The sequence below is a fragment of the Limanda limanda genome, chromosome 13, assembly GCF_963576545.1.
Source record: "Limanda limanda chromosome 13, fLimLim1.1, whole genome shotgun sequence".
Lineage (NCBI taxonomy): Eukaryota > Metazoa > Chordata > Actinopteri > Pleuronectiformes > Pleuronectidae > Limanda > Limanda limanda.
In genome coordinates, this window is record NC_083648.1 from 7,336,457 (window position 1) to 7,358,233 (window position 21,777).

The 21,777-nt window shown below is 41.9% G+C and overlaps 1 protein-coding gene across 2 annotated transcripts in view; it reads right to left on the reverse strand.

The window, feature by feature from the left end:
- Positions 1 to 21,777, reverse strand: part of LOC133018374 (guanine nucleotide exchange factor VAV3-like) — a 51,838-nt gene that overhangs the window by 12,626 nt on the left and 17,435 nt on the right. Inside the window, exons 13-23 of one of the 2 annotated variants that reach the window (XM_061084731.1) lie at positions 20,596 to 20,681; positions 20,213 to 20,345; positions 17,022 to 17,131; positions 14,467 to 14,568; positions 13,846 to 13,935; positions 13,321 to 13,369; positions 12,367 to 12,391; positions 10,414 to 10,544; positions 5,984 to 6,049; positions 5,668 to 5,702; positions 5,400 to 5,516 (exon numbers count right to left, since the gene is read on the reverse strand). In XM_061084731.1, the coding sequence (XP_060940714.1) occupies positions 5,400 to 5,516; positions 5,668 to 5,702; positions 5,984 to 6,049; positions 10,414 to 10,544; positions 12,367 to 12,391; positions 13,321 to 13,369; positions 13,846 to 13,935; positions 14,467 to 14,568; positions 17,022 to 17,131; positions 20,213 to 20,345; positions 20,596 to 20,681 (944 nt within the window). Of the gene's footprint in view, positions 1 to 5,399; positions 5,517 to 5,667; positions 5,703 to 5,983; positions 6,050 to 10,413; positions 10,547 to 12,366; positions 12,392 to 13,320; positions 13,370 to 13,824; positions 13,936 to 14,466; positions 14,569 to 17,021; positions 17,132 to 20,212; positions 20,346 to 20,595; positions 20,682 to 21,777 lie in introns of both variants that reach the window. The other variant, XM_061084730.1, reaches the window with a different exon arrangement.

Genomic DNA, 21,777 nt, shown 5'->3' on the forward strand with positions numbered 1-21,777 from the left:
CGTGGAGACACATGAAGTTAAGTTTTTTCGACTCTAATGATTTGACATTTTCTTTACGTCAACATTTTTCCTGAAAGATGTTATTAGTGTTCTCACTTAACGCAAGATGGAAACATATATCACAACCGACTGTAAAGCAAAGCACCGCTGAGTGTATGCTACAGGCCTGATTCAATAATTTAGCGATTAAATAATCATACGACACCAGAGAACATCTCCGGCAAAGTACTTTGTTGAAAAGTAGTGCAACCTTGACAGTTACACATACACTGATCAGGACACACTGTACAGGACACACTGTACACACTGCACGCACGAGTGGGGGGGTGGAGCTGTCAGGCCAATTGCCAGCACCTGGCTGTGTATTGCATGTCTTCCATACGGCGATGTGCAGGTTACACTGGAGATAAATCTGAACAGCAAATCTCCCAACGCGGTATATAACGGATGAATATGGTCATGCTGCAGATTCACTGATACATTATGAATATATAGGGAGTGATACATTATTGATATGTGCCGGCCTATATGATGCATAACACGTGGAGACAGGTGCAGTCTTTCTACGAAGCTGTCGGACCCGCACGGATGCACGTTCGCCCAGAAACACAGAAACATCCCTCAGCTCCAGCTCACACTCGAACTGACCACTTGTAGCGTGTTGACATCAGACAGTTCCAGTTGATTAGCAGCAGCTCGCTCTATAAAGCCCCTGTTATCTCAAACAGCCATCCTGATAATGATCTTAAGCAGTGAGACAGGCAATTAGGATTGGAGTGTTCAGACACTGGTCCCCCCCGCCGGTACATCAAAGCTTTGAATGAGCGACGGTACGAGTCCGACCGAACCAAATGGGATGGAATGGCGTGTCACTGGCTAAATAGTCCCAGCGTCCAAAAATCACCATTTCAGAGCGCGGCCTTAATCATTGTAATCTCTCGGAGCCGTCATGCCTGGTCAGAAGGACTCGATAGTCTTCTTTCTTTCCTTTCTTTCTTTTGTAAAGACTGAACATACTTTGATGTAGCCTGAAAGATATTCACTAGTTAAATGGACAGCATTGTATATCAAAAGAAGGATACAGAGGCACTCCACTTGCAGATAAAACAGACATTTGCAGAGGCCGGGGGGGGAATTCATGTTTTATCTACAGTTGGCGAGTGCGTCGCTCGCCCTCTTTTGAAACACACTCTTTAAGATTGATAACTAAAGAGCAGAGCATGATGTGACGAATGCTATCGGGCGAACCTTGAACATATGTCTAAGCAGAGGTCTGAGATATAGGGTGAAACGGAGAGATCACCCAATTCCACCTCTTCTCCATTCTGCTGAAATGTGGATTGAGTTGGAAAGTAAAATGAACTGAAGACTCTACAGAGCCACACTTTCAATGGGGATCTGTACTCAGTAGTTCCATTGAAAAGTATTCACAGTGACGTCTAAGAATAGTAACTAATTTGATAATATTTTCACTTGCAACCAGCTGATTTATAAAGTTAGCGTCCTGGTGCATAATCATGTTACAGCAGAGTTGATTGATTGATTGAATATTTATTTTAGCCCCGGAAAACACATTGAGGAATAAGACACCCATTTACAATGGTGCCGAGGGTACAATGAAGAGTTAATACATTGAATAAATAATAATGAAATAAATATGAATATATATATATATACAGTAATACAAGGTATAAAAAAAATTGTCAGTATATAATACTATGGCCAAGTCAACTAGCAGTTACAATTAGGGATGGGTATCGTTTGGTTTTTATCCGATACCGGTTCCTAACCGATACTTTTAAAACGATACCGGTGCCTAAACGGTGCCTGAACCGATACTTTTTTCAAAAAAGTGCACAAAACGATGCTTGACTGAGAAAGGCTTTTTTTATTGCCAAATATATTAACTGTTTAAAGTAGATTATAAATATAAATAAATACAAAACCCTTTTTAACTTAAAACTATGAATAACATACGAACTGTTAACAAAAGTTTACACTATACTTAAATAAATAAAAATAAATACAAAACACACACACTCTGACTCGTGACTCTGACTTGGAGCCTGAGCCAAATGAAGACTGAGGGTCGCTTTCCCATCACTCGGAGACCCCCGTGTCTCCGCGGCTTGGGCTGTCGCAGGCAGGCTTCGGCCCACCTTCGTCCCCCTAAAATGCGGTCGCTTTTATGAAACATTTCTCGGCGTGGTCTTCGCTCCTCCCGCACCGACCGTTTCCAAGCCGACCCGGAGCCGGTCGCGGCGCACCGCCACGGAGGAGATGCGCCCGGCGGGGCCGGCCAGCGCCGGGGACAGGTCTAGCGAGGAGATCCCCCCCCCCCCAACACCTGCACCGGAGCCCTGACGCACGCGGGGCGCGGGCAGCGCGGGGACAAGAGTCTGTCCACAAGCAGCCGCGGCCGACATGCGGGGGCCCGCGGGAGCCGCCGCTTCCCGTGAAGGAAGGAGCGGAAGTGTGAGGAGGCGGGACGAGCGGAGACCTCAGTCTTCCATTGGCTCAGGAACCGAAATGAGGAACCGAAATCTCCGTTGCATTTCGGTCCGGGTAGGTACCGGTTGTATTGGTACCGGTTCCATATTGGAACCGGTTCTCGGTACCCAACCCTAGTTACAATCACTGCAGGAGAAGTCAGCTGTACATGAGACAAGACTCAAGAACTCCCCCTAATGAAACAAATGAGCACAACCTTAAAGATTTTTGGACCTCATTCCAAATGTAGGAGTTGGGTCAATGTAAAACCTTCAAAGTGGTTTGATAGCACCAGGTGTCAGGGGACGTCCTACAGTGGAACTTAAAGTGACTGAGAGGCCCATGAAAGAGAGCGTAGTGGCTCCAGTCCACTTGGTGGCAGTAAAGAGCCTCTAAGCTGGTTTGTAAACGATAGCAATAAGGACAAGTAGATTAAAGCTGCAATAAGTACGACAACTGAGTTACCCGTTGTGTATTTTTTACTCAGAGCAGCTATTCAACAGTGTCAGCTTGAAGTCTGTGATGTTTCCGTGTTGGCACAGGTTTAATTTCCCCTGACGTGTCCTCTGTGCTTCCTGTCGTTCTCACCACGGAATAAACACGTGAACTTTCTAGTAAACAGACACTTGCATCGTCCCCTTCACGCTGAATTGATCGAGTCTCGTCGCTCACTCGCAGCTCCGTTAAGTCTGTTTACACGCAAACATAATCTGATGTTAATCACGTCGTCATATTGCTTTCGAGCCAAAGCAATATCGGTTGGATTACGGGCTCTGACACCATTGGGACAGGTTGCTTATAGGCGACTCTTTACTAATAAAGAAAAATGAAGTCAGAGGGGTTTAAACTCCTACACCCAACCAGTCTAGTAAAGAAGGAAATGTTCCCACCTCTTGGTCCCAGTACACTGTCAAGGAAAAGAAAACCACCTGCAGCAAAGACTGTGAGACTGTCAGAAGGATTACATCTAAACTACCAAACTCATTTCAATGACTAAGGAAATAGTCCAGGCAAAGTAGCCCATTTTGGAGCCAAAAATAGAAGTAATTGTAAAAGAATTTTTTTCAGCATAGATTATTTCTATGAGGTGTCCAGAACAACATACTAAAAGTCCTAAGAAATCCTAGTTGAGGAAATATGTTTAATTCTCATCAATGTGTGCCAATAAGGCCCGGCAACAATACACCCCAAAAAGACTATTTTTTTCCTTTACTTCTATCAAAATGAAACTTTACACAATGAAAGTAGCCATGAAACGTAACATTTTTTGTATTACAAGTTTCTTTGAAAATTAATTTATGTATGTATTTGTAATACATATGAATGGTGTTTGCCTATGCAAATTAGGACATATTCAATAAGTGTGGAGCTCAGGTGCTTGTCAAATTCATTTCAAAAGAAACTTGTAATACAAAAAATGTTACGTTTCATGGCTACTTTCATTGTGTAAAGTTTCATTTTGATAGGAGTAAAGAAAAAAAATAGTCTTTTTGGGGTGTATTGTTGCCGGGCCTTATTGGCACACATTGCTGAGAATTAAACATATTTCCTCAACTAGGATTTCTTAGGACTTTTAGTATGTTGTTCTGGACACCTCATACAAATGATCTATGCTGAAAAAAATTATTTTACAATTAGTCGGTCGTAAAACGCTACTTTGCCTGGACTAAAAGCAAAGATCTGGATAAACGGGCTGATCCAGCAATTCATTTTCACTTTCTCGAACAAGACGTGATGGCCTTGATGGCGTTGGAGCTCTTCTACCTCATCAACATCACAAGTAGCTTCTGAAGTGTCCGCCGCTCGTCTCTTGAAGTGAGGTGCTCAAAATGGGTAATTTTTTAATTATGCCGTAGCTTTTTTCTGATCATTTATGAATTCCTCGAAAAAAACAGATTTCCACAGCGCCTCCTCTTCTCCTGTGTGATTTCTATAAAACCTCTCTGCTCTCAGCTTCTATCCAGACACCTGTTACTCATTTGGGTCGTGCCCTGTCGTACTTAAGTGTCTGCGTTTGAATTTTATCTCAATACCTTGTTGAAGGCTTTCAGTTGAAGCACGATTTAGTATTCTTTGTGTTTGTAATTACCATGACCCCTAACATCAAAAAGCTCCTCTGATCATTGCCAGTAATTTAGGGAGAGGACACTTCTACTTTGGGCTAAAGCAAAAACACATTTCCCTTCAAAAGGTCTGTGGTTAACTTATAAAGTATAAAAGTCATAACTCTTGGGTTCAAGTTTAAAACAGTACGTAGTTTACTGCCTCATCACAACACTGTATCCATAGACTTTAACACTAGGTCTGGTACTTTCTTTATATGTGCAGTTTCTTCACATAGTGTTACTGGTATAATGGTAATTTAGTTTATAGGATTTCCTCAGGAGCCAGTTTTAATAGCAGGACTGGGAAGAGTGGGTTTTCTGCTCGTCAATATAGCAGCTGCTAAAGACTCAAAGAAGGATTGTGAGGGAAGAAGTGTCCTAAAAAGTGAAAAATCTATTCAAATGGTAATAGAGAAGTTTTTCTTTGTAATTTGGATGATTCAACCCACCACCTGTATCACCAGCATCAGACCTGTCAAACTTTTTCCATTCTTCAGTTACAAACTACTGATGATTGCATAGTCAGTGTAACTTCTCTTTCTTTGCTTAAGGAACTTGAACACAGCACGATCTCCTTCAGCTGTGGCTCATCCGCTTCACCATCAGAATCGCTGTCTGTTCTGAGTCTGCACTGTTTGAGTGATTCTTGCCACTGGCCTCACGCAACAAGGGGGTTTCTTTGCCCACAGGGTAAACGCATGTGTTCCGCTTATACCGCTTTTCCTGGTAGACTGTGGTGAATAAACTACATTGCAGGAGATTTGATATAGAAATGAATTTCAAACGACCAGTCGTATAACTTACTTTATGCTGATGGCGTACTCGGTGCCTTCTTTGCTCCGGTGTCGAACCAGGTAGGTTCCGTTCCCTCTGTCCAGGAGCTCCACCTCCGCCTGGTATCTCTCCATGGGCCCTGCAAACCTGAACCACCCGGGGAACAACTACTGCACTTACACTGCAATCAATCATTCTGAACATGAGGATGAGAACAGTCGATGCAATCAATGCAATACAGTGGAGATGACTTGTGGTTATTGTTCGCGACCTGCAGTCATTTGTTTTCATCGCTTACCAGAGCTGGGCGGAGTAATCGACGGGTTTCGGAACCTGCCGTGGAAAAGAATTGTGGTTATTCTGTGTGTTAATGGAGTCAATACCGAGGGGGGGGGGGGTCGGGGTGGGGGGTGGGGAGGTCATTTGTGGTAATGTGATATTCAAGCCACATCTAATGGCTAAAATCAGTCTTCTTACAGAAAAAAAAAAAACTGCAATTGAAAAGCACCATATGCCTTTGCTGAGACATCAATAGTGGCCATTATCTGCAGAATGAATTGTTATCACACTCAATGTGTCTTATTGATTACAAAAAAAAAAATGTGCACACTTACACACGGGCAGGGCCTCACAGCGCTGCTTGGAAAGAAGCCGATCTTGCTCGTCGCCAGGATTTTGCCCTGCAATGGCAACTGGCTGTTAATCACATTATATTTGTCTGGGAGCAACGACAGCGCCCTCTTCCTCTCCCTCTTCCCCTCCCACACTCGCTCCCATAAATCCTCAGCAATTAGCACACAACAAGCAGTGCATCTAATTTGCAGCCCGAGTTAATTATGGTTCAAACTCTGCCGGCAGTGAGATTTGCGCTGCATCAAAACAAGAGCCTCGTTTAACACTAAATAATGGATCTTATTCTGGTCTTTGAATATCCAAACAGCGTAAGCTCTCCGCCTAACGCCTAACAATTTCATTTTAGCTAACCTGCCTCTGGCAAACCTGAGCTTTACAGGAAAGTCGTCACTTCTTTTTAACAAACGTAGTGTAGTCTCTGTATAAAGAAACCAATTTAGCCCCCCCAAAAACGGCTTCATCTTCATACAAACCTGCTCCTTCATAGAGAGTTCAGTTCATTCTATAACCTTAATTCTCTACCGTGCACATTATCCTGTCAATGGTTATAAACAAATACATCAGCATTAAGCTCCAGATAATCTAAGTATCCAGTTCGGAGCTCGAGGTCAATTTGAAGTCCACTGAGTCAATCTGAGAGGACAGTGAGTGTCGAGGGCTCTTCACTCGGCTTCCTGCCCTGTTTACGCTTTCCTCCTCACTCCTCTTTATTAGAGCTCAAAATGCTTTTTGGGACCGTGCAAGCCCGGGCGGTAACTAGATTGGAAAGCGAATCTTTACCCATCTCTATGATTCATTCTGTGTAATAACATTTCATCAAAGGTTTTTCGAGAGCCCCTCTCTATTTGTTATGCCTTTCGATAAGCGTATGATAAAGATTAAACTTATTACTCTGTTGGCATAAACAGGCAGCAGCCAAAGGATCAAATGAAATTACAGTGATTGATTGTATTGTTCTGCCAGTGGGATGGGGGATAATTGCCTTCTGGGTAACAGGGGATATGAATTCTCAATGTTCTGTAATTCCATCCTCTGGCGCCACTGGGGACGCTGAAGATTAGAGGAACCCTGTGGAGCTTTCATTGTAAACAAACAGGGTTTTGTTCAGATTTAGTGTTTCTCACCAAAAAATGCTTTGTTTGTGACCGTAAGACAAACTCATGGAAAATACTTTTTATTTGTAAGCTTAGAAATTTGTATTGTGCAGATCAGATTGTGGTCGCCTTAATCTTCTTCTCTTTATTACCATGTTTATTTTATTACAGCTCACCGTCGCCACTGCCGTCTGCAGGATCCTCACAGAGAAGTGAATTGGACAGAAAATAGACTTTGATACCAATTCCAATTTCTTTCATTAAATAAACAATGTTTCCAATGTGATTTCTTCAGTGTCTAAATCAATACATTTGAAATTTTAAACGCAAAGAACAGATTGGAGCTTTTCATTCACTTTGTGGTCCATTAGTATAGAAGAGTGTGAAGGCCTGACAGGAGATAGCAAATAAGAGGATGTTTTTTTTTTATATAATTTTTCATTTCAAGAATAAAGCAGAAATAAATTCAAGTCATCAGGTCCATTCAATCTTTTCAGAGAAGCAGCGGCTTCAATATCCTCGTTTTTGGATCGTTTGCTTATCGTGTATTCTCGTCATTTTGACTTTTAAAATCTCGATATGTCATATTTAAAAATATATCTCTCCTCTGACAAAACTCTTCTGTGCAATGGCACTTGGTCGTTATTAATTGTAGCTAATTTTAAAAGGTAATTAAAATCAATGCTAATCAACCAACATCGTTTTATTCAGCTTATTTGAGTTATTCCACATAATTGAATGAGGCAGTACCTTTAATTATTAGAGAGGAAAACACATAGCTCACATTGTCCTACTTGATTAATGCAGCATCTCAGCATTTGACCACTGTAATTTCATGCGGTTAAACTTAAATAACCCTAATTAACCCATTTCAAATTTTGATTGGTATTTACAGTAATTTCAATATTAATAGCAGAGAAAAAAATGTGTATATTATATTTTATTATACGTTTATTTCCTGCATCAAATTTGTTGAATGGACAAAGAAGCTAAAAGTTAAAAAAGATTTTGATTCTATTGCAGTAACGGGCCTGAAAGCTTTGGGTGACAGGTGCTCTGACAGAAAACATCAGGTGATCCTGCTGCTCAGTCTCTTGCTCTCCAGCGCCACTCGACGTCCCAGCCTCCAAACCGCAGCTTCAATTATGCTTCTCTCAGTATCATTACACACATGACAGGAAAACACAAACGTGCATTATAATTTAAATCCTTTGATTTTCCCCTCTCAGCATGAGCGGTAACCACTGGCAGCACATCGGCGCCGTGCCATGGCGTCTGTGACATTCGGCGAGTCGCTCTGGCGGTTTACACAAACTCTCCTGGCGCTCGTGTCCTCAACCCTCCACCTCGTGCTCCGTCGCTACAGAGAGAAACACGGAGCACAGGAAACCGGGCTAACTGCCTACTCCCAGCCGTGCCGCTGGCAGAGGGCTGCGGTTTGATTGGAGCGGCACCGGGAGGAGCATGAGGCTTTAATGCGGCTGTAAAGCAGAGTGAGAAACAGCTAGGGAGGCTGCCGGAAGACCCCAGATAAATCGCCATCCTTTCCAAAATAGATAAGGTCAAACCCTGGGAACCGATGGCTGACCTCGTGAGGTGCTTTGCTAAATGTGCCGGTACACGAGGTTGTGCACCGCCATTAAAAGATCTTCCAGAGGCTGAAGTGACTGCTGTTTTATTGTCTCTCTCTGGCACTAAATTAATCAAGTGAAGCCATTAATTGCTTAGATCATCTGATGTGGGCAGTGATTCAATCTGAGGAGGAGAGAAAAAGACAAACAACCCGTCTCTAATGCAGCCGGGGTTCAGTGGAGTTCAGATACAGTAGATCTTCATCTGATGTTTTCTAAACGGTGCTGACCTCATCACAGTGTCGGTTTAATGGCTGTCGGGACGCAGAATGTGACAAATACAACACGGAGAAATATATTTTGTATGCTCTGAAACTTGTGCTGTGCAAATCATATTGTGTTCTTCTTCTTTATTACATGTATTTGATAACATATAAAATAAAATAAAATAAAATAAAAAAAGGAGAGGCGGTGGACTAGTGGCAGAAACTTGGACTATGGGCAGAAAAGGTCTCTGGTTCGTCTCTGGTTCGACTCCACGGAGAAACAACAAAAAGACAAACCTGGATTGATCTGTCCAAAAATCCAAGAGGATTCTCCCTACCCTGTCTAGTGCCCCTGAGCAAGGCACCTTACTCCCCCAACATCTGCTCCCCGGGCGCCGTACATGGCTGCCCACTGCTCTGTGTGTCCTGCACCAGATGGGTTAAAAGCAGAGGTTACATTTCCCTACAATTGCATGAGTGTGCTTGTGCATGTCTGTGCATGTGTTTGGGAATAATAAATGTATCTTAATCTATCTAATCTTAAAAAACTACTGGTCTATGCTTTACCGTCTTCTGCAGACGGTAATTTTTGCAGAAATGTGAGATACCAATTCCATCTAATTTCCAATTTCTAACCCTTATTTTCTTATCAATGTTTTCATTGTGATTGATTCAATGTCTAAATGAATACATTTGCAGTTTAGAGGCAAGGTACAGATTGTACTTTCTCATCAACACCGTTGTCCTTTAGTATTTCTAGTTTTCTAAACGGCGCTGACCTCATCACAGTGTCGGTTTGATGGTTGTCAGGACGCAGAATGTGACAAATACAACACAGTGACATATATTTTGTATGCTTTGAAACTTGTATAGTATTGTTCTTCTTTATTACATGTATTTTATAACATATAAATAACTACTGGTCTATGCTTTACCGTCTTCTGATGAATTTTTGCAGAAATGTGAGATACCAATTCCATATGATTTCTAATTTCCAATTTCTAATCCTTATTTTACAATCGATGTTTTCGTTGTGATTGATTCAAAGTCTAAATGAATACATTTGCAGTTTAGAGGCAAGGTACAGATTGTACTTTCTCATCAACACCGTTGTCCGTTAGTGTTTCTAGTTTTCCAAATGAGGCTGACCTCATCTCAGTGTCATATTTATAGATGTCAGGACCCAGGATGTGACAGATAACCACGATACGATGTGTGATTTATAAACAGGGATGACCACAGGGAGACAAAATAATGACGTCACCCCATCACGGCTGTTTTGAATGCTCTTCTTCCCTTTGCCACACAGTGGGACCTCCAGTATTAGAGAGAGGAGACGACAGACGGCATGGATTCAAACCCGTGACACTGCAAAGACGCTGCGTGTGCGCCGAGCCAACCTGGCACGCCATAACATGTTATTTTTTCATGGGCATCACAGATGTTGAGATAAAACGAGGACGAGCTGAGTGACACGCACCTGCCACCAGGAGCTGTGCAGGTCTGCAAACATCACTTCAATGACATCCCCCACATGAATGCTTAGTGGGGGCCCGTACTGGGGATACGGGATGCCACCGTAGTCTCTGATCACAACCATCCTGGGTAAACCTAGCAGACAGGGAACACAAACACATTTATACTCAAACTTTCATACACGTCTTGTGCACAGACACGAGCAGCTGTGCAGCAGAAATACTGTCATCATGTGGGCCAGAGAGTTTCTGAAAAACAAGGTGAAAGTATAAGTATGAGACTAAATCCTTTGTCGGTCACGTCGACCGAACAGAACTGAGACGGTCTGGTCTCCTTATTGCATCACCGGCTGACAGCCGTCGCCTAGCAACAGAGCAAAAAAGTTCTTTGTTTGATTAAAAACGTTAAAGAGATGTGTACGTTTGCTCGATTCACCTCAGTTACTGACACTTTGAAATGAATGTGAAATTAGGCCTAATACAGAGAACTGGTCATTTAGAGTTCTGATGGTCATCCAGGGGAAATGTGACTTATTTCCCGGAAAAATATGTTTTTGTGATTTCTATTTTGATGATTTGGGTTAATGTGGTTGGGTGTGGTCAGTAGATTGCTCTGCACTTTATAAGGTTTTTGTGCACTGACACCCTATACTACAGTTTGACATCAATGCAACAGGGCAAACTAAACTGCAGTAAAGTTCCCAACAAACAAAATGTATCAACTACAGCGCTATTATTTGAGGTGATCTCTGAGCACATAAAACCACCTAGGCTAAATAATAATAATAATAATATTAATAGTTATAATATTACATAAAAGTAAATGTAAATAATAAAGGAAGGTGAAGAATGTGTTTTTATGTTTTTGTAGTTTTAGGTGAACCACCCAAGTTCCTTCCTGTCACTTTATCACTTTAAGGTTCGACAACTGCTCTTTGTGATTTATGTGGGAATTCTGACAGACGTTTTGATTAAAGTTTAAACAACCGAAATAGCTCAATTGTAAAAAACTAACAAAAAAAGAACAGAGTCACTGCAGCAGGAAATTCATCTCTCTGATTCCTGAACGGCTCCGATCGCTCCTCGGACAAAATACAGCCACAAGCACCCAGCTCAGGCTAAGACTAAACACCGCTGCCAACTTATGAGACACGGCCACTTACTCTCCCCCTGACTCACACATCGAGCCCCCTCAGACACAACTCGCTTCCAGCCACAGCTCCCCCCCCACCCCTTGCAAACCAGCCCTACGGGAGGGGGGGGGATATCACAGTGACCTCTGATGAATGGAATATCTCACATTCATGTTTTTATTAAGAACAATAAGCACAGCTGTCTCTCTCATAAAGCCCCTTATGGAAATTGATTTATCACAAAGGCACGGCTCAGCGGTTGAGGCCGCGGCGTATAGACTGCTGCAAGTGCTTTCCTGCCGGTTTCTCTCCTGCCGCGGCTCTCGTAATGATTCCACCTCCTTCAATTCATCTCAATGCCGTCAAGGGTTTAGGGCTTCGCAGCATGAGGTGAGAAAAGAGGTTTTTTTTTTCCTTCCCTGCCTCGGTTTGGGCTCCTTTTGTGTCCTATTCTTACTCAAATATCTTTTTTGTCAAGAGGGAAACTGTTGTTGTTCATTCCCTGCTCTGAACCCTGTGGAGAAATCCATGTCAGTGTAAATCTTCAGGGTTTCTGTGGCACACAAAGAAAAAAAAAGTTGAGTAATATTTGATGAAGTGGTGGTGGTGGGGGGGGGGTGGGGGGGGGGTTGCGATAGCATCTGAGGGTTCGTTTTAAACCAGCAGCCATCTCACATCTGGCCTCTGACCAACCGGTTGCTTTTCATCCTGTCTGTGTTTCGGTTTGGCTGCAGAGCCCCGAGATGAAAGCAGCTTAAGAGGTACAGCGCAAGGAAAACCCTTAGCAGGTTCACAAATGTGGTGGAGTGGTCAAGGCTCACTGACCTGGGTCTGCTGGTGCTGAGTTCTCCTGTTGTTAGAGAGAAAGAGAGAGAGAGCACAAATCATGCCACAGGTAAAAGCATGAAACACAATAAATCCAGAAAAAAATATCGAGAAAGGATTAAGAGAGAGGCCCTGTGCAGGATCAGCCTGACCTGAGCAGTGACTAATACTCTGCAGGTCATCATCTGTGAGTCAGATATCGAGAGTAACATGTAGGCGTTCTCTAGGACTGAGCACTTATTATGTATAAAGGTAAAATACATGCATACAATACATAAATACTAGATCTTCATGTTGTCTATAACCCATCGGGGCATCAACGAGTTTTCATTAATTTTAGATTAGCTGCCAGAAATTACAGAAATCTGAACATCTGGGGAGCAAATGGGAATTTTATGCATTTATTCCAAAGTGGTATGATGAAGTTTTTTATACATCCAGGGTTTCATAAGTAAAACAACTCATAACAGGTGACTCAAGTGTGGAATACTTAGAAATAGTAACATATAATACAGAGTATTTTTAATAACCGCTTATATTTATGTAAATATACACTAGGAAGAGCTATAAAGGTTTATACAAGTTTGTGGAAAAGACTTCATTAAACACTGGGCTCACAAATCTTAAAATTAAAAAGAGTCTTCAAATGAACACAAGCACAAAACTATAAAGTGTAAATGTTACAGAGAGGGCAGTGGAAATACTCAGCAAGCATTTCAGCATCATTTTATTACCATGCATTTAATTTGTATATTTTAGTGCATCAGTTAAATCCAAATTTGATTAGTTTATATTCGCTAGAATAACTTTTAAAACATTATTATATGATTACACTTGCATACAGTCCATTATATTGTGGTGGCACACTCCAGTGCATGTGTGGGTGTATAATGTATCATCTGTTGTGTTATATAGTAAATATAAAAATCGTTAGTGTAGCAGTGCAGGTCTTACCTTGGGTTTCTGCTTTGCCAAATCTGCAAACAGGAGAGCGACAAACACACAGAGAGACACACAACATCAACCGTCAACCTCATGATGCTTCAGAGATTATAAAGAACACGTGATAGGGAAATAAACGTATAATTAGAGTGTGGGAGTGGAAAAACAAGGAAAGGTCAAGATCTTAATTAGTTACGATTCAATCTGTGAGATACGTTGTGTACGTGGTTGACAATCAGAAATGTGGGTGGTGCAAGAGAAAAGCTCACACACACAGTTAAAAATGTAGATAGCAGATCATCTCTCGAGCATGAATGTGCTCATTGAATTTCATGGGGATCTGCCCTTTCGATTTTCAGATTTTGTGTGGATGAGTGAAAGTATCGTCCTGATGGTGGCGCTAGAGTAAAGGTCACATAAAAATATGCTGATTTAAACTCCAAAGGGACACACACAGAGTGGATATCAGGGAGAGGAGTTTTCAGGATAACATGTGTTGGAAAAGTAATCAGTTCGGAGGTCTCCATCATCTCACCTGTTCTCCCGCACACTTCCAGTCGACCCAAACACTCCTTATGAGCCCCCAGACCACATTTGATGCAGAGGTAGCCCTGGTTAAAGATGCCCCTGGAAACAATAAATCACAGGTTATATTTCACGGACATCAGCCTCCTAAAGAAAATCGCCCTGACATTTTTGGTTTCCAGGCTTCGGTCTCACACTCCAGGGAAGAAAAAATGACACAGGAAATGTCCTTCAGAAACCCAGAACCATAAAACCGACACCATCTGCTGAAAACTGAGGTATTAACCGTCCTTACTAGAGTACACTAACGTTTTATTTCAATTAAAACCCAGTGCTAATAAGCTATTTTCATTTTCACATCCTCCAAAGACCCCTGAGGAGAAGTGACTGAAATGTAAAATGTCACAGTGTCCCCGTTCATGCCTTTAATCTGAAAAAGATTTGAAGTGGAGTTTCACAAGATCAACCCCACATGATGATTTTCCATCCTGGAACGAGGTGCATAGTAACGGTTTCTATTTGCACCGCGTCTCAGAACCACCTCACAACATTTATATACTCTACTGGGACTTCATCAGTGCTCCATAATTATCCAGCGTGGAAGGAGCTCGCTGCAGGAAGCCTGAATCCTACCTGAGCAGGAGGTGACAGAAGCAGCAGGACGTGATCCTCTCAAACGTGTGCATCTTGAACTGGTGGGAGTTGTGGTTGGCTTTCTCCGGTCGGATGTTAGATCTGAGACATACAACAAGAAGAAAAGATGGTTAAAAGTTCAGTGGGTAGGATTTAGTGACATCTAGTGGGGAAGTTGCATGTTGCAGCTGCATAGACCTCGCTTCACCCTTCTCTTCCAAACACGGAAGAGAACCTGTGGTAACCTTCAGTTGTCGTGAAAGTTGTCTCAAAAGGTTTTTAGTTTGTCCAGTCTGGGCTACTGTAAAAAACATGGCTGCCTCCATAGAGACGACCTGCTCCTGATGTTAATATAAAGTATTTAAATATAAAGGGTCCATTCTAAGGTAAATAGAACAAATTCGTTCAATTTAGGTGAATAAACAATATCGAAAACATCACCAGTATTATTTTATATTTAATATCTGCCATTAGATCCCTTTCACCTAAAACTTACACACTGCACCTTTAAATACAAACAAGACTCAGCAATGTTAAAGTGCAATAATGGTAATCTATCTAATAGTTTGGAGGTAATCACTCATAACAACAAATATAAACCTCATGGTGGCGCTACAGGTAAAATCAGGGGGTTCACACCAAAGTCGATATGAGTCGTCCTCTGGGGACTATGGGTGTATGTGCAAAATTTAACCGATTGATAAAAAAGCCTATTATTGCCATACCTATACAACCATGCAGCTTGCTAATATATATATTTTTGTGTGTGTCTCAGTTGTGGGAACAAATCTCTTCATTACTCATCAGATAACTTTCCTGTGGCAGTTTATTCTGTTTATTTTTCTCCGCCCGACAGAACATGTGAGCAAAGTGAAGAGGACTTGAATCAGCCCACATCCAATTTTGATCTGTGTGTTCAAACATGAGAGGAAGGGAAAGTACAGAGCGGGAACACGCAGCCCGTCTGGAACATGAGCAAACACGACTGACACAAATAAAAGAAAACATGTTTTTTTTTGGTTTTTGAACACACCATCAAGAAGCCACTTAAACCGAGTGCTCCCACAAGTGAGTCCTTCATCAGGAACCCACATCCTCTTCATTGGTACAATTTTCACATTCTGAATGAACCCGTTCTGGTGTCATTACCCAATGCACTGCAGCACACAGCTGTTTTCTGACTCAGACGCTGGATCTGAGGAAAACACTGTTTCAAGGCTGCTGTGAAAATGGTTATTTGCCTATTCAAATTACACACAAGGTTGGGAGAAAGTGTGGAGGGCCCAGCGGGGAAGTGGTCGTGTGGTTCCTCACTCGGTACACGGCTGCGTAGGTTTCAAAGAGTAAAGACGGAAACTGGGTGTTGATTAATGCACATTCCCGCCGTAGACTATATATAAAGATGGATGACATGCTAGCTCCTCGGACATAAATCCTGCCCCCTTCGTGTTAGTGAAAGTCAAATGAATTATTCTCAAAGACACAAACAGATAACCAATCCTTTCAAGGCAGTTTAGTTGAGTTTATTTAACAGGGGCCATTCACCACCACCTCAAGTTAGCTATAAATCTGATTTGCAGTTGTTGGTTTGAAGATTGACGACATGACAACTCCCAAAAAGTGAAGTCAAATGAAGTCGAATGGAACATGGACAAAAGTAAAAACCATAAATCTTAAAAACAGTTTCTATGGTTTAAGGTGTTTCTTATCACATCAGTGTTTTTAAAATGTAAATTTTTCCGGTAAGTTTGGATTTAATTTGATTTTTGATAATATAAAAACAGGGTGATACGTTATGATTGACAGCTGAGACTGACTCATGAATGGTCTCTACGACAGGTCCTCGCTATCCCAGCAAATGCACAAAATAATCGCATTTGTTCATATATGAGCTTAGTTACATGGCGTCCATCTTTATACCCAGTCTATGATCCCTCTCACACTGCACTGTGTTGCTGTGATACATGTATATAAGAGTTATCACCTTGAACACTGTTAGAAGTGAGAATGAATTCAGAAAGGCCACAGCGTGAGAGTCGGCGTGCAGAGCTGGGATATTGTTTTCATACATATCCAAACACAAAACTATTTCTCATTCAATCGGAGTGTCATGTCAAAACAACACCGTATCCTCAAAGAACAACAAACCAGAGAAGGAAATGAGGATATCTGCTGCTGCAAATCTCCTACAGACACCAAATAATACGACTTACCTCCATAGACACTGATTGCCGTCCATGCAGAGCGACTCTTTGGAACAGTTTGTGTTTAATGTGCATGTATGTGTGTGTGTGTCTGTGTGTGTGTGTGTTATCGTACTGGTGTCAGCAGTGTGTGCTTGATTACAGCTAAGACCTGATCAAACAGCGCACATGAGAGAGTCAACACCTCTCTCGGCCTTGGAATAACACGGACGCAAACAAAGACAAACAAACACAACACACACACACACACGAGTACACAGTGTGTGTTTCTCTCCCTGTGGTACACACACTGGTCTTCTGTGTGGATCACAATCTGCCTGGACGCTGGTGTGGGTGTCTCTTTGTGCTTACATGGCCATTTCAAACTGATCCAGCCACTTCTTCTTCAGCTCTCTGGTCTTGAAGAAGAACTCAAAGCCCGTGTAGCCCTGCTGGTGAGTCACGTAGAACCCGTAGCACCACTGTGGAGGTCAAGCAGAGGACAGCCATCAAACCTAATGCATTTATATGAGTGCTGCATCATTAGCATATGTATAAATACCACGTCTAAATTTATACTCTGATGATCATCTCATGGTGTGTACACTTTCAACGACGGGTCAGTCGAGAGCAACGTTAACCAACGATGGCACTCTGAGTTAAAAGTCTTCTTCTCAATTTGCATGTCATAAATCTGCAAAACCCCATGGAGGGTTGTGTTGGTGCATTCGTGGGCTTAGCTGTAAACAGAGCATGATCCTCTGTAACTAGCGGCTATGTAAATAGGTGCTGCTGGGATAAATGCTATTTGTGGTGTCAGTAATAACTGGAAAGAAAATCATATTCACCCGATAAGAACTCAAAGGGTTTTTAAGTAAAAGTGTTCAAGATAATATGATAAAAGTGAGAAATCATGGATCCCCCAAAATACTCCATCGATACTCCCCATGACACAGCTAAGGCCACAGGAAGATCCCTTTGGCACTTTTTGCAACACCCTGTTATTTAGAGAGATGGATAGAAAAAGATCGATAACACTCTCATGCACAGGACAATGTCAGGAACATTCCAAGAAAACTCCAGTGCAATCAAAAATTCCAGGAGAACATCCAGGGTTCAGTGCATGTCTGAAAGCAGGATTAGATAAATCAGCACAAAATTGCATTAATCTAACAGACATGAGACATATTTTAAGATATTTACTCCCATACATAGTTCTTTCTTTTTGTTGGTAAGGCGGAAAAAATAAATAATAATAACATACAGACTCCAAACTGAGCCATTCAAATATGTGGTTGCGTTTTTTTACTTGCTTTAAATTCCCTCAACCCTGTTATGTCATCTTAACTAACCCCATGTGACCTCTTTCCTAACACTGTCCTCCACACTGTCAAACAAATATTTTGTTCAGGCTGTCTGTGATAGACAATGATCTGCAGCTATTAAAGGCGTCATCAGTCCTCACTGGCTTCAGCTCCTGTGCCGTGTGGTTCCAGGGCCGGTGCCACCGGGCTCACAGAGCAGCCAGACTGTGTGTCGGCTGCTGGATTCCGTCGACGTCAGGAGAGCTGCCGTAGTTTAACCAGAATTCAGCCCAAAGAGAACTTAAGCTGTGACGACAGTGAGGCAGAGGCTGCTAATCTGCCTCAGAGGAGCCGAGGTTCAAAAGAGAGCACAGAAGTTCGACATGTAGGAACATTACCAATAGGCTTTAAGGAAAGAAGACCTGCCATAGACCTCAACTACCCCTGTCAGATTTCCTACATAGGCATTAACATCTATTAAATAAAAACCAGCGTGTTAAACGATATCTTCAGAAACGTGCTTGTTCTCTCTTCACTGATTCATTCAGGAGGTAACTTTCCAGAAAAAGGTTTTCGACCGCAGGAAGTAGCACAGGTTAAATGCCTTGCCCATGGGCACGGTCGGCCTGCCCTGCACAGTGCTGAGTGTTTTTCGAGCCCCGCTGAAGTGTTAAATCATTGATGACTGTGTGGGCGCTCAGCGGCAACACATTCACACACACTGAAGTTTCATTTAGCAGAAAATGATATATAGCTGTAAGCAGCCTTGGAGGACTGCACACATTCATCACCTGATATTAGCATCTCTGTCCTGCGGTGTGTGTGTGTGTGTGTGTGTGTGTGTGTGTGTGTTTGTGTGTGTGTGTGTGTGTGTGTGTGTGGTGAGGTGGTTACACACAGTATCTGCACATCTGTGAATATTTGTCATCTCGTTCTGTTCTTTTCTTTTCTTGTCTCGCCGCAAATTATCTTTTTCTGCCCGTGTCTTTTTGTGCGGCTCATGATTGATGGAGCTTCATCGTTAGAAGGTGGATGAGATAAAAAAATGAAGCGTAATGATGACACATCTAAACGTGTGGGGCCAAATGGCACCGCTCGTGTCATTATATGTTTAGTACAATACTGTTAATTTAGAAAATCATGTCAGACACAAGCATGAATAATGACAAACGCTCGCAGAGAAGATGCATCGAGCTCATAAACATGCACGTATGAGACCAATCCTTGCAATGGAAATACCCAAACACTGAACACACGACCATCATGGCTGAACAATGGAGTAAATGAGGATGATAATAGAGTCTCTCTGATAAAAACCACAGACCCGTCCTATGCTGGCAGGCTGTCACTTTCACATTAGCGATCAGCACCAGAGTGAGAGGAAACCATCTGTGAGCATTCATCAACAAGACATCAACAAGTCCCAAACACTACCTGCAGACGCTCCCACAGGGCGGGAATAAAACACACGTGAAGAATAAACTGTAAGAGGCGTCAAAGCCAGTTTTCTACATCAGGGTTTGGAGTGAGGAGAAATCCCCACTGACCCTCCACCAGCAAATGAGAGGATATAACTGTAATTCTGAGCGATGGAGAGAAAACAAAGATGGATGAGATGACAGCTCCTTAAAAGTGGAGCATAATCCTCTTGATTGACACCTGCTGGCTGGCTGCAGTCTAGGTCATTAAGATAAGATTAAGATACATTTATTTGTCCCAAACACATGCACAGACATGCACACACTCATGCAAGGAGGGAAATGTAACCTCTGCTTTTAACCCATCTGGTGCAGGACACACAGAGCAGTGGGCAGCCATGTACGGCGCCCGGGGAGCAGATGTTGGGGGAGTAAGGTGCCTTGCTCAGGGGCACTAGACAGGGTAGGGAGAATCCTCTTGGATTTTTGGACAGATCAATCCAGGTTCGTCTTTTTGGTGTTTCTCCTTGAAGTCGAACCAGAGACGAACCGGAGACCTTTTCAGCCCATAGTCCAAGTTTCTGCCACTAGTCCACCGCCTCTCCCCCCATTAACCCTGCATCCTCCATGTTAGTGGATGGGCATTGTAGATAGTTAACTTCACACCCATGCATGTTTAAGTGCTCCCTTTTTCGGTAATTTGAGTTTTAATTAGTTGTTTGATGCTTTAAAAACTGATTGAAAGCAGAGACCTTGATACTGTGGATCCACTCCACTTCTAAATGACCGAGAGAAGTCGTCTGTCTTCACACACAGTCTGTGGTTCTGAGGAGGAACTGACCTTCTTCCCCTCCTTGTCAGACGTGGGGTTGTCGGTGATCTTGAAGTAGTTGAGGTCGAGCACGTCCTTCATCTCGTAGTTGTCTCCTCGTCTCTTGCAAACGATGACGGCCACGTCAAATAAAAAGATGTGTCTGTACAAGGGAGAAAAGTTGTGTTTATATCCCGTTGTGTTATTGTTGTTGTGACGAATTACGAGTCATATTCATTTGGATGAAGTTGCGAAGATGTTGTAGATTACAAAGTCGATGATCGATCATATGACTTGTTGTAAATCATGATAGCACATAAGCAGATTAAAGTTGTATTTACCAACTTTATTGACAGTGGTAATATTCTTTTAAATTATTTTTTTTCCAGACAATGAAAGTGAAGGAGAACAACCTGTCTTGTTTCCTCTTGTCAACATTGGAGATCATGCGCACCTCTCCGTCTCCTTTGGGCCGACCGAAGGTGATGAGAGGCTGATTCTGAAGGCAAAATAAAAGCATGCAATCAGGAAACATTTTCACAGCATCTTTTTTGCAGCGTCAGTCTACTTTAATCTCAAGTGTGATGTGCAACATGTTTGGTCATTGATTTGATCAGAGCTTCTTTGAGATTAAGCAATTTATATTGTTAAAAATTAATATTTGTGTATTATTTTATTTGAATGAAAATCTTGGAGTTTGGGTTTTTATCCACGAGGTCTCTAGTGCATTTTGCAACCATGTTTTCTTTCGGTGTGACACATACATCAGATATGTATCAGCTATACGAGATTTCAGCCGAATACCAGACATATCTCCCAGATTCCTGGTTCACTTCCCTCCTCCGCTGCAGTTCCCCAGTGAAACGTGTTGACACCCCCTCTTGTTGTATCTTGTGATCACCAATGACATTCACTTAATTCACCAATCGTGTTCAATCAGGACGAGGAGAAGATCTTTACAGCCTGACAAGCCCTCTTGCTCTTATTCATGATACCTCTGCTGCTGGTTCTATTACATGATTTCCTCCTTCACTTTGTGGTATTTAGCTCACATTAGACATTTAGCCACGAGGGAATATTTACTGTAATCAACACTAAAACCTACATCGTCTGCCTGACGTGAAACTTGAAGTTAATTTGATATTTTGTATTACATCAATGATTTATTTATTAACATGTTGATGTATTCCAACTGTGTATTAATCCACTGATTTATTTTACAGAAAGAGATTCAGCCTAAAGACAAGAATAAGTTTTCTTTATATACTACTCAAAATATCAATTCATCATAAAAATTGTAACTGAATAATTTTCTGTTCTAATTAATTTAGTTCTAAGTAATTGATTTAATAATAAACTACTAGCTTCATTTCATTAGGGTGTCTACACCTCTAGTTTAAAATTAACTTTATTAACAAAATGTTTTTATCTTTCGTTATCTTGAATCCTTCAGAACAAATGTGAGAAATGTGATCCAATTAAAAACGTAACATTTTGGATAATGTAAGTCGTGGAAATACATCATAGGTCTAGTTATTTTTTTAATGTCAATGATCCGTAATCAGATAAGTATGGTTACCTTGAGTTCAGGCTAC